Here is an 18807-nt window from a genome sequence, read left to right as displayed (position 1 = left end):
ATTCAGATTTAAACAATGAGAAACGCCCCATACCACCACCAATTATGAATCTAACATTATACTCTTTACTGCACTTATTAGTCATATATTCTTTTCACTTTTAACTACTGAAAATTCAACTGTCTTCCCTGAGTGTATCAAATTCAATGTTTCTAATTTGGAAAAAAGACTCTTTATTAAGGACTTAAAATTATCAGCTCGTTACCCATGGCTAGGGGTGGGAAACGGATTGGACCGGTAGTCCAAGGTCACTTACTCTTTCGGTACAGGGGAGAACGGACAAATTCTCATTTTGTCCGTTCAAACATCCAGAAAATTGGGCGGGCACTTGACAAAGTTGGGTTGTTTGTTCCCCTTCCATGTCCGCCTAAATTGTCGGGCAATCCGGATACCAGACCAGTCGGACTCGGGGCACAATGTTTTTTTTTATTTTTTTGCTCTAGTGTCCATAAAAGATACTCATCAAGATTGCACCCAAGTAAAGCCCATAAAACGTAGTCCCACATGTAAATTCTTTGAGATGAAAGAGATACAAAACTTTATAAATAAGAAACATAGTGTTTCCATGCATATAGTGTAAGTATGTAGTCTAAATGCTAACTATATTAATTTATTATAGATATCTATATACGATTAAAATGCCTAAATAAGTTGAAAATATCATTCGATCGGGTTTATCGGTCGAACTCGGGCGGAATGTCGGTTAGGGCCTCTTGTTCGTATCCGTCCGACTAAATTTGGTGGTTCGGACAGGTAGTGTCCGTCTCAGACATCGGGTGTCTACGGTCACATCTGGATCGGGCGGCTCGGTACCCTGGAGCCATATCCACAAGCAGATTTTGGAGGGTAGCTCCAATGATTGTCATTCATTATAGAAAGGCTTCAACTTTAGGAAAGATGAAAAATAACAGAGACAGAAAATCCATTTGAAAACATAAGCTTTAAACCTCCACCACAAACTCAGATTTTCTGAAATTAACACCCCCAAATCTTACCACTTTCAACTCCAACTCAGACTAAATCAAAAACCAACATTTCATCTTTCCTTTTCTTTTTTGGTTTAAATCTCAATTAAAATATTAGCTTCATTTGAGCTTCAACTTTTTTACTTCTTTGTACTTCAAATCTTAGAAAAATGGCTGCTTTAATCCAAATCACTTCACATTCTTCACTCACTAATACTACTTCTACTTCTTCATTAAATCCTAGTTTCCACTCTTCATTTCTCACTCTTAATTCAAATTCTAATCTCAAAATTCATAACTCAACTCTCACTAATTTTAGACCCTTGAATAAAAGATTTTCTACTTTAAAAGTCCAATCTGCTGCAACAAAACCAGCAAAATCTCCAGGTACAATTTTTTTTTTTTTTCAATTGAATGATATAGTTTTGGATTGTTTGATCATTCATCTGAATTGGGTTGTTTCTTGTTTTTTTAGCTGAAGAAGAATGGAAGATTAAGCGTCAACTTCTACTACAGAAAAGGGTAAGATATAAAATTTTCTAATTCAGAATTTAGATTAGTAGTTTGAATTTTCAAGTGTTTGGGTTTGATTGGTAGAGTAAAATTCTGTTTACTTCTTAGTAATTCCCTTCAAAAGTGTTCATGTTGATGAAAACCCCAAACATCTTAAACAAATTATATGCATATTCACTAAGATATTCTTTCTCCTTCAATGGAATCAAAACAAGAATATTTGAATTCTAGTACAAGTTAGTTTTGTTGTTAGGTTAGTTTATAATAACAAAGAGAAGATGCATTATAGATGTTCCATAAAACTCCCATTTGGAGGTGTAGAACTAGGGCTTCTTGGGTGGTCTTAGGCCTATGAACTGATCGTCTGTCTCTTCCACAGCTAATTTGTTCATGTTGATGAAAACCCCACAGTAATCTTCCCCTCAAGCATTGGGTTTAACCTCAACAAGACTATTAGGTCTATTCCACAACCAATGTGGGATTACTCCAACATGGCTGATTTTTTCTCGATCATGGCTCTTCTTTGTTTCACATTGTTCTTGCGTTGCAGGTAAGAAGCGTCGATGTTAAGGAAGCTTTACGCCTAACGAATGAGAATAAGTTTGTGATTCTTGACGTTCGGCCCGTGGCAGAGTACAAAGAGGTAAATTAATTCTCTCAAAGGCTTATTAAACGCCGTATTTTTTTTTTATTTTTGTCAAGCTTTGCACCGTATGGGTGACTTGGCGTAAACCTAAAGCTTTCTAATCAGATAAGGAGAAACTGTTATTCATTTGTGGTTTAACAATTCAAGAAGTTTCAAGAAAACCAATTTTTTCAGTAGTTTTTTAAATGTTAGAAAGCTGATTCATAAACTCGAAGAGAATGCATCCAATCCAAAACCAACTTGCATATAGTCATTGAAAAGAGGTACGATTACTGATTTTTGTATATTTTAGGCTCATCCAGCAGGTGCAATAAACGTGCAAATATATAGACTTATAAAGGAATGGACAGCATGGGATATTGCTCGACGTGCTGCATTTGCATTTTTCGGGATCTTTGCTGGAACTGAAGAAAATCCAGAGTTTATACAAAGTATGATACTTGTATGATTTTCTACTACGCTATTATTTTGCTAAATTCTGAAAGACTGAAAGTTGTATTTGATATTATTCACTTGAAATCAAATGAATCATAACCTTGGTGTCTAATTATCAGGTGTGGAGTCAAAACTCGATAAAAACTCGAAAATAATTGTAGCTTGTTCATCTGGTGGAACCATGAAGCCTACCCAAAATCTCCCTGAAGGACAACAATCAAGGTAAAAACTTTTCCCTCCCTTTCACTAATTTTTTTTTGCCTTATAACGGTTTCACTAGACATGGTTAGCTTACTTTGTCTACCTAGATGTGCTTTTGAACATATCTCGGTTTGACTTTCTACTGGGCATTAACGAATTTTTATCGGGTGTGTTGACTTCTTAGTCATTCTTAGAAGAACGATCGCTCACTCTAAAAACTCAAAATCCTATGTTTTAGTTTACCACCCCAACCCCTTTTCTTATCGAGCCTGAGTTCAGAGCTTCATCTAAAGGCTTCACGAGCACTGACACTTAACTTGGGTTTACTTAAAAGGTTGATTTCTCGATCATTCATTTGTGTATCTCGAAGCCTCAAACCCGATATACTGTAAACTTCGGTTTACACTCCGTGGATTTCTCAACCGTTCTTTTTTGTATTTTGAGGCCTCACAGAGGATGTTTTTGTTACTAAATGGTGCTAAGATGCTTAATACAGGTCTCTGATTGCTGCCTACTTGCTAGTACTTAATGGGTATGCAAATGTTTTTCACTTGGAAGGTGGGATTTATTCATGGTTTAAAGAAGAATTACCAACAGAAGGAGAAGAAGATTGAAGGAAGCTTCATTTTCACATATGGTGGTATGAGATTAATGTGTTGTTGGCTTTCACTAGAGATTTGTTCTCTCTCACAACCTTCTTATTTCTTCTTCTTCCCACTACAGAATCAAAATCATATTCTATTGGGGGTCCTATGTAAACCTAACTCTTTGTATGTACATGGATTTGAGTGTAATTATTTTGAGACCATGTTTGAATTGAGGAAGTTAATACATGTTTATTTATGTAAAAAAAAATGATATGCTCCTATATCAATGTATCACCCATCATTTATGAAAACAACTAGCACAGTGGGCTTGGGCTTAGTGTTGGGCTTGGGCTTGAGCCTGGCATAGTCATGGGCTTGATTTAGATTTTTAGGTTCTGTAGAGTGATAACTCTATTGTACCTAGAGGATTGCATTTTTTCAGATCTTCAATTCGCTCTAAACGAATCTAGGTTTTCCCTCGTTAAAATCATATCCATTCTCTCTTTAAATCTGTAACAAGTGCCATGTTATGAGGCAAAAGATGGAGGTGCCTATAGAATGTCCTTCGCGTACCGATTTCTTGGACAATCATATTAGGCTTGGTATTTGGGCTTTCATATGGGATTGGGCCTGCTTGGGCTAATAGTAGTGAAAGCCTGGGTTTGGCAGAGAAGTGTCCGAAGCGCCTCTTCCAAGGAAATGTGAAGGGGGAGCATTGTGAGTAAAATAGTCGCCCACGTTTTCCCGTAGTCTCAAACTTAGTAGTCTTCTACTAGACTACTCGAAGTTTTAAGGAATTTTATCGGAAGTGCGTGTATATTAAAAATGTGTGGTGCGTGTATTCCGAAGTTCTGTTCCGTTGTTAACTTCAGATTTAAGATGTCTCATCACAGAAAATTGTGAATCTACTAACAAAAGATGAAATCAACCTTATATAGCATAGAAATTCAAAAAATCAAACTTTATACGGAAATAATCCCAATTTCTAAATTATTCTGAACTCTTACCATCACCAATGATGAGAGATAAACAAGAGTTGGCTCCATCTCTCAATCCTTCCCTAATACACATATCTACTGGCTACTACAAAAGAAAAAACCTTTTCCTTCTAAGAAGCTTTCTTACCAAAATCAGATAAAGCCAACATTATCTTGTTATCTCTTGTACAGTTTCTGTTTAAAGTTTATAACTTCAAACCCCACCCATTCTAACCCATTTGTTACTCTTTCTCTATCTACCTCTCACTCTTCTCTCACTCTCTTTTAGGATTTCAATGAGTGAAAAGAGCAGCTTGTGGTGGTGAGACACTGAGAATGCTGAGGTTGTAATCTTAATGGGACCAAGAACTTTAAATCTAAAGTCTTCTCCTTTCTCAGTGTATGTGCTAAGCATACTTTCCTTCTACAATTTTGTTCATGTTATCTTACCTCTTAATTGATAATTGTCAAGTAAGAATGAGTATCACCAAGAATATAATGTCTAGGTCCTCTCCACTCTTTGCCAATTAGTCTTGAGTTGGATGACTACAAACTTAATATGATATCAGAGCTAGGCCCACACGCGAAAGATTTAAAAGTAACACGTGATCCGCGTCACGCAAAAAAAAAACACGTTTTAGGCTAACCACGCCACACGTGATGGGGCGCGTGAGGAATAGCCTCACATGAGAGAAGGGGTAACTAGCAACCAAGAATATAATGTATAAGTCCTCTCCACTCATCGTCAATTGGTTTTGAGTTGGATAACCACAAACTTAACAATAATGTAATCACATTTTGTCCTCAAATGATAGGAGAGATACTCTACCCCTTGTTTAACGTAGTCAAATGATATATCTCGACTCACGGAAACTGATAATAGATTTATTAATAATCACCAAAATTATGAGTTTGATCGTTATTTGAGAGGAACAAAATCCCTTCTGTCAAATGGTCGGATATAATAGCACCTTAAAGATGTTTAGTACCTCATAGTATATTCCCTCTTCTCTTTCCTTCTCACTAATAAGGTTGAACACAACTGTAAAACCTAGCTATCTAGGTGATGGGACCTTGAGAAACCAAAGATCACATATTAAGGAGAAGGGAAATGATATAGTGCCCAGCTAGAATGCCTACTAAAATGTCCAAATTTTCTCATTTAGAATTAAAAGCGATCCCCACCGTAATCAAACTTAAAAAAAAAATCTTGTCTTTTAATGAATTCGCGTCAGCCGTCAGCTGAACATTTTAGTGGGCACCGAGCTGGGCACTCGCATCTCCCGAAGGAGAAAAGCTAGAGCTTCAAAAAAAACCTAATAATCAAGACTTGCAATTTTTGGTGGTTTTTGGTTGGACATCAATTTTGAAATATCATGTGTCAAATCTAGTGATTCTGCATCTTTACAATTTGGAGATGCCATAAAACTATAAAAGACAGAATGATGTACTAAGAAATACTAGTTCTCTTCCTGTTCAACAAAAAAAAAAAGAAATAGTTCTCTTCCAGTCAAAGCTACTTTGATCAAGACATGCAACTAACCCAACTCCCTGCTACTTTCTCTCTAAGTTTTAATTAGGGCACGTTCCTGTTTGGAAATGTTTAAGTCCACTAGAGTTCCAAGCTGATTATCACACAATCGTGAAACTTATGAATTTGATCCTTGAACCCCATAGAGCCCATTAGCTAAGAGATGAAAAATAAATAAGCCTAAGAAATATGATGAAAATTAATTTGTTTTCCTCTTTGTACATCTCCTTTAAGACTGTTACCATTTTTCTATTTCAAAATTTTTAATAAATAATATGATGAAAATTTCATTTTTGAGCGGTAATATAGTAGGAATGAGCCCATTTCATCTTCTTGACTTTCTTTTTCATTGTTTTGTGGAAAAGCATATCCATCCAAAAGAAAAGATCCACTTACATAAATTCTTTTTAGAATTTTCAACTAATTTTGGGCCTAATTCTATATTTACTCCAATTATTAAATAAATGCAAGATCTTATTTACAAGAAAAATATTTGAGAAGTTGTAAAAATAATCTTATTTTAGTTAAAGAAAATAAAACTAAGTCAAATTATGTGTGATATAAGAACATGCTATCAGCATTATAAAAGCATTTTATTGAGAATCAGATCATCGATAGCAAGTACAACTAAGTCTAAATCTATAATTCAAATCAAAATTTAATTTTTTTCGTCAATTCAATCAGTTTCTTAATTTTTTTTGTTGAAATCAATCAATTTCTCAACAACAAAAAAAAAGTCAAATTATGTGATATAAGAACATGCTATCGACAAGATAAAACATTTTATTGAGAATCAGATTATTGATAGCAAGTATAACCAAGTCTAAATCTATAATTCAAATCAAAATTTAACTTTTCTCGTCAAATTAATCAGTTTCTTAATTTTTATTGAAATCAATCAATTACTTAGTGAATTACCCCTATTTTATTTTCTCTCATCTTGTTAATAATTAGTATATTAATATTCTTTGTCGTTGATGATAATATCATAATAATCTAAATGAATAGTAAGGTTGGTCGAAAAAGAAAAATGAATCCTTTCGAAATCTAAAGAATGAAGAGCACGGGGACAAAGATTTCACAAATCCGTCCTATATAAATCATAAATGCATGTGTAAAAAATCAAATGGGTTGTTCAATTGATTAGTTCCAAATAAGATTTGAAGGCCCTAATTTTATGTCATTAACTAAATTGTTGCTAGGATGCTAGATGAATATATGTTACCTAACTTCATTGACCATCTATTTCTTTTCTTTTTTTTTTGTGTGTTGTTTTAGATTATACAACAGAAATGGTCCAAGACAAATGTAATCTTGTGAATATGTTGAAGTGGGTTTGGCCAACAGCCATTTCGGTTGGTCAATCAGCCACTAAACGAGAACCTACAAATACTTGCTCCTATCTATTGACTTTCGGTACAAGACCCGCAAATAGTTTATGGAAGATGTTTATTAATAATAGGATTTATATGATGATGCAATCTACAATATTTTTATTTTAAATTGTTGACATTTAAACAAAAGTCTTTGATGAGATTATGTGGTCATCGGAAGGGTATATTCCGTATACGTATAATATTATTGGAGTCAAACTCTAATAAGACTCTCAGAAAAAACAATTAGATTATTGTTATGTTCAATCTGCTCATAGTTTATCTAATTCTCATATTGTGATTTGTACTTTGTAGTTTAACTGGCATAAGCGACTAAATATCTTACTTCAATTAGTTGAAATGTTATATGCAATATGAATAGTTATAATTTGTGGAGGTTAAATAAGGTCAGAGGTTTGGACTTTCTAATGATGACAAAGCTAAAAAATCTCTATTCATCCTATGTGTCAAGTTTCAATTGAGATTCTCACTCTTATGTGGCGAAAGTAGAGATCCTCAATTTTTTTGTGTCTCCAATGAAAAACTCTAAACTTATCTTAGTTACTTATGTGTCATAGTTATTTTTGTAAATAAATAATTAGTTATTTAGAAAATATAGAAGACTCTAATTTCTATTGGTTGAAAATTTAATATTGATGAGTTGGACAATTAGAGATATCTCAAGAAGACACTCTAGAAATAGAGTGTCCATTTGAGATGTCTCTATTCCACCCTCGACACGTCATCTTAGAGATCCAAATAGAGTGTTGCATTGGAGAGAGTTTTTAAGAAAAAAACTCTAAAAAACATATGTGGCACTCAGAGTTTCTAAGACTGAGTGTTGCATTGGAGATGCTCTAATGTAGGTGAGATTGAAGGGTCCTTTGGAACGCCATTCTTGACTTTTATACATCGGGAAAATAATTTCGTAAAAAAAGTAAAGATATATTGATGAGTAATATTAGAGAACAAGAAAATATAGGACACTCCAAAAATTATTGGAGTAGAATCATCAGGAAGACAAATCACTCCGCTCCACAGAATATTAATGCCAAAACCCCTAGTTTTCTCTCTGCGATTGAATTTTCATCTTACTTAAAAGTGTCATTAACTTTATATCTGTGAGAGAGGATGCTTGTCAAAGCATATACTTCACATGAAAATTAAATTAGATGATATAGGTGAGAATGATACATAAATTATAAATTTATCCCAAAATCTCTTTGGTTGTGTCATTTAGTTCCATGGGATGTTTTACAAAAACATATAAGTAAATTAAAATGATCTATGATTTAAACACTTCAATCTTCTGAGTAAAAACATCAGTACTATCAAAGCACATCTACCGAATACTTTCGTCAGATATAAACTTTATTTGTACATTTAATAGCATCGTGTAAACATTATAGATAGGGAAATGATAGAGTGCCCAGCAATTTTGTCCATTAAAATGCTCAAATTTCCTCATTTGGAAATAAAAGCGGTCCCCACCGTAGTCAAACTTTGAAAAAACCTTGTCTTTTAGTGATTCCATATCCCAGATAGATATATCTCACTAAATCGTTTTTAATCTAAATTAGGACTTAACTACAAAAATAAATATCCAATCAAATATACCCATACTACAATAGCAAAATACACAATCTATTGCAAATAGTTACAAATATTTGGGGATTAAATTCTACTTGTTGAACTTAAATTTTGATACCAAATACAAATCTTCACCCCCATTATCTTTGATAATACACAAAATGATAAAGAGAACTACCCTAAACTGCTAAATCCAAACTATGAATTTCTTTTGACAAAACATTTTGAAATTGTAAGATTTTCATATACAGGGTTACTATTTCTAATTCAAATATAGAAAAACCAATTCTAATGTCCAAAAAGAATTAAAAGAGAGAAAGAACCTGTAATTTCAATGAAACCGATTTGACTCGTTTTCTTCTTCAACCTTCCTTCTCAGTAGAACTCAAATCGTAATGACCCGATTTTCTTTTACTACTTCTCAATCTAAGAAGCCCATATAATTTCCTGACTTCCCTTACCGTATGAACACTTTCTTTGCAAATCACTTGTTTAGGTGAACTAGTTGACTCGTCATCAAATCGTTGTTGGTATTGTTCTTTACTTGAAACGATTTCACTCAGTTTCCTTTTGGCTGTTAAAACCTTGACATCTTGTAAAGCAGTAATAACCGATTTAATAGCACGACTCGGTGAACTCCGATTCACAATCATAATCTCACCGATTTCAGCTGGACTTAAAGTTGTTGTTCCTGTTTGAAGAATTTCTTCAACTTGTGGAAACAATTTATGATCTTTAAGCCCTAGATAACTATTAGCTAAAGTTTTGAATGCGTTAAAATCACAAAGAGGGAAATAAATTTGAACATCAATTCTTCCGGGCCTTAAAATTGATGGATCAATTTGTTCTTTACTGTTCATAGTAATCACCATGATTCTTTCTTCAGCACAAGTAGAGAAAATTCCATCCATGAAATTCAAAATCCCTGATAAACTTATAGTCGTCGATTTCTCATTCAAATATCGATCTAAATCTTCAATAACAATAACTGATCGATTTGTTGTTTGAAGAAGAAGCATTTTTAGGTCAGAATCATCAGTAACATTTGATAGATCTATATCGTAGATATCGTAGTTGAGAAATTTAGCCATGGCAGAAACGAATGATGATTTTCCAGTTCCAGGTGGACCGTGAAGAAGATAACTTCGTTTCCAAACACGACCTAATCGATGATAATATTGTTTTGATTTAATAAAAGATTCAAGATCTGATTTTACCTTGTTTTTAAGATCTGAATCCATGGCGATGGTATCGAAAGTTGTTGGATGAGTAAATGAAACAGATCTCCACCGTCCATTTTGATCAGATTCTGCTGTATTATTTGTATAAAGTTTGATCTCTTTCTTTCTCAATTCAATCTCATCTGAAACTGTATGAATATGTTGAAGATAAGGACGAAGAATTCTTCTTTTATCTCTTTTCTTGATCTTCAAAACGAAAGTTCTGGAAATATTATTTCCTCCTTCAATCTTCTCTTCGTTTATCCATGAGATCGATGAGCTTAAAAATGTATCATAAACTAACTGATTTGAATCAAGTTGAACAGAAATTTCATTTGATTTTGAACCGGAAATCAAGTTTGCGAAATCTGAATCTTCAATTGAAGCTAATGAACTCACATATGTTGAAACTTTCTTATAAAGTTGATTCTCTTGAAAATTACTGTTGAATTCAGGAACTTTATAAAATTGATAAACATGAAATCGTTCATCAATTGATCTCCACAATCTTTTCAATAGAAATAACAGAGAAACGCTTCTCAAGAACACTCTCAGTATCACAACTACAACAAGAATCAGAAAAAGAACAAAAGGACTAGTCGGAATCATGATTTTGAATCCAAACTTTTGATCGATGAACAAATTTCGGAAATAATCTAAACCAGATTATAATAATAATACAGTAAACAGAAATTTGAAATAACAGGAACTTTTCCTCTTAGAATTCGAAACGAAGAAGATCATCTTACCTAGAATTCAAGCTCAAATTTTGAATTGAAGAGCACTTCGTCGATTGTTCTGAAATTCATAAATAAGGTTTCAGAACTAGAGAGAGAGAGTAGAGAGAGAAAGGCGTCGTGGATTAGCTGTCGATGTTAGGGTTTAATGCTCAAGGACGGCGAAGGCAGGCTGATTCAATCAGTCGAAAACGAGAAGAAAGTAGAGAGAGAAAGTAGTAGGAGGAGAAAGAGAGAATATTTAATCTGAGGAAAGGAAATCCAGGTTGGGAAACGATTACTCCTTCACCTATCGTTCGTTGTTGGCTTACTGGCCAACGCGAATTTATTGGACATTAAATTACTAAAAAAACCTTGACAATTACCACCCAAATGAACAATAATTACCTACTTGCCATATACTTTCTTATGACAGAACTACCCTTTTTTTTATGGGAGATTATGTTTACTAAGTATTAAAATAAGGCTTTCAACAAAAAAAAAAAAAAAAAAAAAAGTATTAAAATAAGGCCGCTGGGAATAAAGAAAATTCTCCGGAGAATAAAGACTTTTCTTAAAACTAGTCAAATACGATTGACTTTTTATGTTTCTTTTTATTGCTAAGGGGCTTCTAATTTTAGAAGATGCTATAAAAAAGGCTCCTCCATCTCATCACCTCTCTCTACCACTTCATCTTCTCGACACCTCATCATCTTCTCCGGCGAAAGTCGTCGGCTGACCGATTTTCCGGCCGACGACCTTCAAACATAATTTTTTTTTTTATTTTCTCTCTCTAAATTCTTTTTTTTCTCTTTTCTCTCTCTCTAGATCTGTTCTAGAGAGAGAGAAAATAAAAATAAAAATTAATGTTTAAAGGTCGTCGGCCGGAAAATTGGCCGGCCGGCGACTTTCGCCGGAGAAGATGATGAGGTGTCGAGATTTTCCGGTCGGCGACTTTCGTCGGAGAAGATGATGAGGTGTCAAGAAGATGAAGTGGTAGAGAAAACAGATGAGATGGAGGAGAACTTTCAAAAAAAATAAAAATGTATTCTGTATTTCCTATAAAAATTTATTTCCTGCAGAATTTTCAAAAACATCTGGATTCTCTCGAGAATTTATTCCCCAGAGAATTTTCTTTATTCCCCATAGCCGCGGCCTAAAGTAATTATCAAAGTAGGTTTCTATTGAATTATATATATGATTCTTTTTTAGTTAGTAGTATTATTTTTAGGCCTTATCACTATATTTAACTTCTATTTGATTTCTATTAACCAATGACGTATATTTGAACATATATACTTTAAATTTTGTACCATATATTTGTGCGATAAGTTTTATACTAAATCAACCAAAAATATGATTATCTTTCGATTCAATTGAATGTGATGAAAAACCTACAAATCTGATGGATATTTGGAAAATGAAAGAATTAATCTAATTTGATTACCATTCTTCTAAGCTAAGCAGGTATGGCGCCGAAAGTTTTACATTATTAAACTAACTATTTACATTTAAAACTTAAAATCATTTATACACTTCAACTAATATCAATTACTATAATATAATTTTCAAATGATGAGAATCACCTTGAGAAAAGTACTTCTGTTTAATTAATTAAGTTAATTAATTTGTATTACTCTTTTTTAATCTCTTCTCCTTGAGCTTGGTGAAGGAGGATTGAATAGAGGAAGGTGAAGGTAGTTGGTGGGATGAATGCTTTTCTTTTATAATTACTACTCTCACTTGTCAAGATAAAAACAAACCTAACTTTTTTTAATGTAATCACACGAATAACCCTTATTTTATAAACATACTTCTGCTATATAAATATAGTAATACTATATAATTCCGCATTTTGTTTTTTAATTTTTAAACTGTAAGTCCGATAATGGTCCTAATAGAGAATGCCACAATGGTTCAAATATAGTGATATCCCACAATTTGTAGATCTATTATTTTTCTTTTTTTTTTAAGATGCAAATCATTCAAAAATATAAATGAATCCACATCTCAAAACATATATTTCAGAAAAGCAAGCTACAATGTGAAAAGGGAAATTTCGCCTAATCCATTTACCTCGATCTTTGAATTTCAAGTTATTTAAATTCTAACATGTTTTCGGCATTGATCATACACACCAAGCTTGTCATGTTACGAACACTTACCATGAAGGTGATCTTTTTATTCGGTTTTATAAATTTTGATGAGTTATTGAGAGCATTCAAGTACAAAATGTATTATCTTATTGTGTTAGAAATTTACCAAGACCTTATACTTGTACATTAATTTAAACCATATCAAAGGGTGCTACCTTTTATTATTTACTTACTATGATATTCCATGCTTACATCGTTTTAAAGTTTGAACTTGTGGGCCAAATACAAGAATATTTAAACCGAAAGGAAGAGAAATTTATACCTTCCATCTACACTTTTGGCTCGTGCATTCACATTTTATTAGTACTTGGACTAAATCTTATGCCGACGAGAATATTGGAGAATAAAAGTTCTCTCTTTACTAAAAAAGAAAAAGAAGAGATCTATAATTTCTCTTACAAAAGTGCTCATAAAAACTAGTATAAAAAATTGAACTTTTGAGGAGTTCTTCAACTTCTTTTGGTTTATTTGTTATGTGATTAGTATCTTCTTTCATCTTTTTTGTTTAAAAATTTAAATAAATATAATAAGAATCTGAATAAATGGGCTTCCAACACAAGCTTTTTAAGTGGAATAGCTCAATAGCTTAGTTCTTTCCGTATTTTGCATGCATATGAGCATCTCTAGTCTAGATGGGTGGCAAAGAGAATAATTACTTATATTCCTGAATTTTATTTTAAAACATTTAAAAATTTAAACAGTCTAGAGACTGCTATAATTCAGTTTCTACATGCATGATTTGTTCTTTTATTCTTGAATGTTGTATTTTATATTATAAAAATAATACTATATGAAAAACCCTGGCCCGTTCAGTATTTTTATTTCAAGTAGTTAGCAATTTCTCAACAAAAAAGAAAAAGTAGTTAGCAATTATTGTTTTGAGGATTGGAATGGGCCAATGGCCAAGCTTTTTAGACCTCTAAACATGTCAATATGTCATGATAAAACTTATGTTCTATACTCCTTCATGTATAAAACAAAATATTGTGACATTTGATTTCGTACAACATTTTCAAAATCGATCATTTTTATATATCGCAATGGACGATTCCGTCGTTTATAGTCGAAAATAAGAATCACAAGAGGTTTTTCAAAGCAAAAGAGGCCTTTATCTTCTTTAAGTTTAAATATTTCTAACTTCGAATTTTCTTGATTCCTATCAAGATAAGCATTTTCATAAACTGGACTATTTTTATATATTACTCATAAATTCAAATGGAAAATTGGAAAAACCCTAGAAAATATTTTAATTGGGTTGTAGTTTACTCTTCACAGTTGCTTAATTAATATATATTAAGATGGATGTTAAGTAAGTTTGTGGTCATCAAACTCAAAACCAATAATGAGTGGAGAGGACTCATACATATCCTGGTTAACTTTTTCATTTTAGTGTTATACCAATTATACCCATATCTCTACATCAATGTTGGTCCATGATATATGTCTAGTGGTCAAGAAACTAGTCATTTTTCTCAAGCCAGTCCATGTTGTGACTTGTGATGTTTTCCTTTAAGAGTGTCTTTTCTATGTTTTCTATATTTATGTGGTCTTCGGTATAGGTTTGTAGGATGAAAATAAAAAAAACAAATTAGAGAAATGTAACTTTATAGTGCCCACGACTAAAAACGAAACTCAATTCGAGTTTTAAGTTTTGCAGATTAGAACATTTTATCATTCTTTTCACTAGTGACCTCTTTACTCTTAAAATAAGATTAATGTAGTTTTCACAACGTAATCAAAATAAATAAAATTAAAGCAATCCTAATTTATATTCAAAAGAATGAATTGAAGCACTAAAAGGTAGACAAGTCCAAACTATATCCATTTGTTTCCCATTACTGATCAATTATTTCAGTTTGTATTATACATATATCAACAAGGTAAATTTTATGCATAACGTCAACCCACGTCAACAATTAATGTCTCAGCTATTCGGGCCAAATAGCATTTTCCTTCCTGGATTTACCCAAAAAAGCCATACCCAAATTGTGAATTTTATTTTCCTTAGTTTTTGTTGTACCCAATGCAAACATGAACATCGTCATTGACATGATGACTTAAACCCCTAACAAAGAAAGAACCTTATGCCTATGGGGTTGCTAGCTCATCAATGAAAAACTGCAATCCTACTATGTTTTTATCATCACCCCCTACACAAATTTGATATATTTTTCGTCCGTGGAAAATCCTTCAGCATAAGAGGTGTAGTGTGTTCTTTGAACAAAAAAAAAGAGGTCCAGTATGACAAAACATGGTTTTGGAACCTCACCTTTATTTTTAGTTCGATCCCAAAAAAATTTGAGCACAAATCTGAGTGAGAAGTCATTGTATATGTGTTGTTTTTAGTTGTCTCAATTTTTCCGGTCCTAACTCTAGACATTACGATTTTATTTATTTATTAATTTCTTCATGGGAGGAGAGTTCTAGATTTTTGTATGATGGGCTTGCTGAAGGATCAAACCCAACCACAACCTAATTCTATATAATGAAATCTATTGTTCCCACCAAACCCATAATTTGGACAGCTCAAATCCCAAATCTTGAAGATGCATGTTTCAACCCATGAGTTATGCCCTAGATCTTACATTTCATGCTCGTTGATAGTTTTTTATTTGAGAAAACAGTTTTATATTGTTGATCAAATTACAAGCTGGAACCACCATTAATACACTTCAAAATAACAGCTAGCAATTTCAAAATAAATGGTCTCTTATCCTTCATATTTAATACTATAGTAAATTCAATTTAACAGACATTAACTTGAAAATTTTTCTTAACGAGTCATTGACAAAATTGAAGGAGTGTGCTGCTCCTCTTAAGAGGTTAAACACCCTTCCTCACTGAGGCCTTTTAAAACCGTGAACTCCAGGTGTGCCAAAGCGGACAGTATCGCTAGCAGTCCAAAAGTCTGGTCCGCACCATCCTATAACAATATGTATGTATTTTGTTGGTTTGTTAGATTTTTGTGAATTTGAATATAATTTCTTACCGATCACTTAAAAATAAATGATTAAATAGGATAAATATATTATGTATTACCATCTTATTTATTATATTGTTATTTTTATATTACTATTACATATAGTTTCTTATATTATATGGTTCTTGAGATTTTTTTTTACTATTAACTCTAACTATTTTCAAATATCTAATAGATATTTAAAGGCATCTAAAATTTATTTTTGTTTTATAGATTCCACATAGTTTCAATACCTTCACTAGCTAATTTTATAAAGAGCATTTTACTATTTACTTTTCGGTTAAACCTACTTATCTCTATTTTTTTGTGCTTAAAATGATGGTTGCTTTAGTGTGAATCCAATCAAGAATAAATAAATTAATGGGATTATTGTGGTTGTGTGCACAAAGTGGTCGTAATTAGTGCTTTTATGGAGATGAGTTGATTAGATTAATTAATCTTTTATTAAATTTGGATTAGTTTTTTTTGTGGGCTTGTGGCTAATGATGTGTTCCAAGGGGTGTATATAGAGCCAACATATAATTATAATGTTATTTGTAACACTAATTAATTAAAACCAGTTAATCATTCCATCCTTAAGGATCTTCTTAGTTAGCATAACACGTGCAAAAAACGCGTAACCATAAACATGTGGATTGATTGCACGTTTGATGCTTAATGAATGCCAGAAATCAATTTGTGATTGAATTTTTTATACTTCATTATTATATGTGAATTACTGAATTATTACAGGAGCACGGTGCGCCTAATTAGTTTACCCCATATAGAAAAGAATATACTTTTGTGAAGTTGGTGAGAATGAGTATATTTACAATAACACAGAGTTTGTATGCTTAACACCCAGACCCAATGCTTAAAAAATACATTTTAACTTATTTTTGTAGGGTTCATCGCTTTTAATAAAGGATAAGATCTTACTTCAAAACATCTACCTGCCCAAAGAAACCCAATTATGAAGCTTCGACAAACAACTGCTTCCTCAGTTAATTGTGCATCCACTCAAAAAATCTAGACTTTAGAGCTTATTGGGTAGATTTCGTTGATTGATTTTGTGTTTTAGGTGCTAATGGTGAACAATTAGCGTATGGTTGTTTATTATACTCAATTCGAGTCGTTTCAAAAAGCAATTTGGATTTCTTAGGTTCTTTATAACAGGTCATTCTATTGTGGAGCCAATCAAGGGTGAAACCTACCACAGTACATGGGCCCAAAATAAGGAAATTGTAATAACAAAGTAAGACATCTTTAACAAAGAATACATAAATCAGAGTCATAATTCTCCTGAAAAAATAACTTCAAAGACTTTTTAACTTATTCATTTGTGCTAGGACTTTTTGAGACATCAACAATAACTTATAACTTTAGTTCTTTTGACTTTTTATTATGGAATTGCTTATTTTCTCATTTAGTGCCCTAATTGTGGATTTGTGATTGATACCTGTTTAGGCTATATTATGAAGATATATGATATAGATCTCAAGAACAAAGCCAAGTCCGTATAATTTTGAACTAAATTTCGCTAGAAATAATTAAGTGGTTCTAACAAAATGAGCATATAAGTGCGCCATGCGAACCAATGTTATTAGAGGTCGTGGAACGAACTCTACTGACCAATAAAAACTAGTTATGGTAGGCTAGCAAAGTTATTTATAAAAATAAAACGGAACCCACCTAATATCCTTTCGGCAACCTCTTATATTTTGGAGAGGTGGAATCGGGTAGCATATAAACCCATGTACCCAAATTACCAATTAGAGACAGGAATTCCTCATTTTCATGATATTAGTAGTTTCTTGCAAGTCCAAAAGTTGGAAAAGGTATTAATCAAGGTGTATAATTTTGACCCAACAAAATGGACTCTTTAGTCAAATAAGAGAAATTAAAATTCATAGGTCAAAGAAGAACATCCTTCTGTTTGATGATTGTCATAAATGTTACTCTGTTTGTTCACATTTCAACCAACTCATTAAGTTATGAAAAATAAGAAAATTAAACGTGTGAGCTCTAAGGAGCATCCGAGTTCAAGGGATTTTGCATTGAGTAGTTAAGGTGATGACTATGAAGATTGTGAGCGTCGCACGCCCATAAAACTTCTTCATATTAATGGATCTCTTCCGTTGTGGGATATTATTATAAATGTTCGCTTTTATTTAAACAAACACTCTAAGATTCGAATTCTTTTCTTAAGGGTTCTGTATATATCTAAGATATGTCATGTAGTTTGATTATTATTTGATATTCTATAAATATTCTGAAATGTTTGGACTTTGGATCATTGAGAGTGTCATTGGTGGTGAAACATAACATCAACATTTTTTTATAGACTATTTTAAAAGAACAAGAAAAAAAGCGGCATCAATGTACGATAGATAAGCAAACTTTAGTTAATGATTTCTAGAGCTGTAATTGTGAAAAGAGATTATTTTTTGTTGAAACAGTGAAAAGAGATTATAGTCACCATTTCTGCAAACATAGTAACAAACTTGAAAGGTCAAGATGGCCTATCATTTTGGGTTTACAATGGGCCAAATGACAAGTAGGCTAGGCCCGATAAGAGCCCAGGCAAGCTTACCTTTTTTTGGATCTATCCGAATCAATTAGCCCGTCCGTGTACACAGGTTGGCTTACTAACAGTCCCTTCGATGGGCCTAGCGGACATACTTTTTCAGATTTATATTAATTACCCATGTGTGTGGTCTACCATACTAACCATAACCCTTCGAAAGGGCCTAACCGACACACTTTTTGAACTAGTTAGTCGAGGTCAATTTATGCCATTAGATCAGAGTATCTATACTCTATACACCTACAATCTTCTATAGGCCTTCCTCGTTCCATCCTTGGGTTTCAGAATCCCATTTTCATAAATTTCGTCTTTTCAGAACAATTCGTCCTTAAAACTTTCATCTTTCGGTAT

General features: G+C 32.7%; 2 protein-coding genes across 2 annotated transcripts; one reads left to right on the top strand and one right to left on the bottom strand.

The window, feature by feature from the left end:
- The first annotated feature begins 762 nt into the window (after nucleotides 1-762).
- On the top strand, nucleotides 763-3786 carry LOC147534633 (rhodanese-like domain-containing protein 14, chloroplastic). Its single transcript, XM_086648276.1, has 6 exons — nucleotides 763-1352; nucleotides 1441-1487; nucleotides 2029-2121; nucleotides 2417-2555; nucleotides 2679-2781; nucleotides 3257-3786. Exons 1-6 carry the CDS (start codon nucleotides 1136-1138, stop codon nucleotides 3372-3374), a joined length of 717 nt encoding a protein of 238 aa, XP_086504402.1. The 5' UTR covers nucleotides 763-1135; the 3' UTR covers nucleotides 3375-3786.
- Nucleotides 3787-8828: 5042 nt separating this feature from the next.
- On the bottom strand, nucleotides 8829-11078 carry LOC147534632 (AAA-ATPase At2g46620-like). The gene has a single exon (XM_086649264.1). The coding sequence runs from the start codon at nucleotides 10645-10647 to the stop codon at nucleotides 9181-9183; it is 1467 nt and encodes a 488-aa protein (XP_086505390.1). The 5' UTR covers nucleotides 10648-11078; the 3' UTR covers nucleotides 8829-9180.
- Between the last annotated feature and the right edge of the window lie 7729 nt (nucleotides 11079-18807).

The sequence above is a fragment of the Eschscholzia californica genome, unplaced genomic scaffold (genome assembly GCF_041429995.1).
Source record: "Eschscholzia californica isolate CP2 unplaced genomic scaffold, dmEscCali1.0.p SCAF_6, whole genome shotgun sequence".
Taxonomy (NCBI): domain Eukaryota; kingdom Viridiplantae; phylum Streptophyta; class Magnoliopsida; order Ranunculales; family Papaveraceae; genus Eschscholzia; species Eschscholzia californica.
The sequence above is the reverse complement of the archived record's forward strand: the minus strand, read 5'-3'. Positions and strand labels throughout refer to the sequence as shown.

Bases quoted from the DNA above. Each gene is read 5' to 3' on its own strand.
- LOC147534632 (XM_086649264.1), bottom strand. From the start codon at position 10,647: ATGATTCCGACTAGTCCTTTTGTTCTTTTTCTGATTCTTGTTGTAGTT.
- LOC147534633 (XM_086648276.1), top strand. From the start codon at position 1,136: ATGGCTGCTTTAATCCAAATCACTTCACATTCTTCACTCACTAATACT. The intron at 1,488-2,028 runs GTAAGATATAAA...CTTGCGTTGCAG, and splicing joins AACTTCTACTACAGAAAAGG to GTAAGAAGCGTCGATGTTAA. The intron at 2,556-2,678 runs GTATGATACTTG...TCTAATTATCAG, and splicing joins AAATCCAGAGTTTATACAAA to GTGTGGAGTCAAAACTCGAT.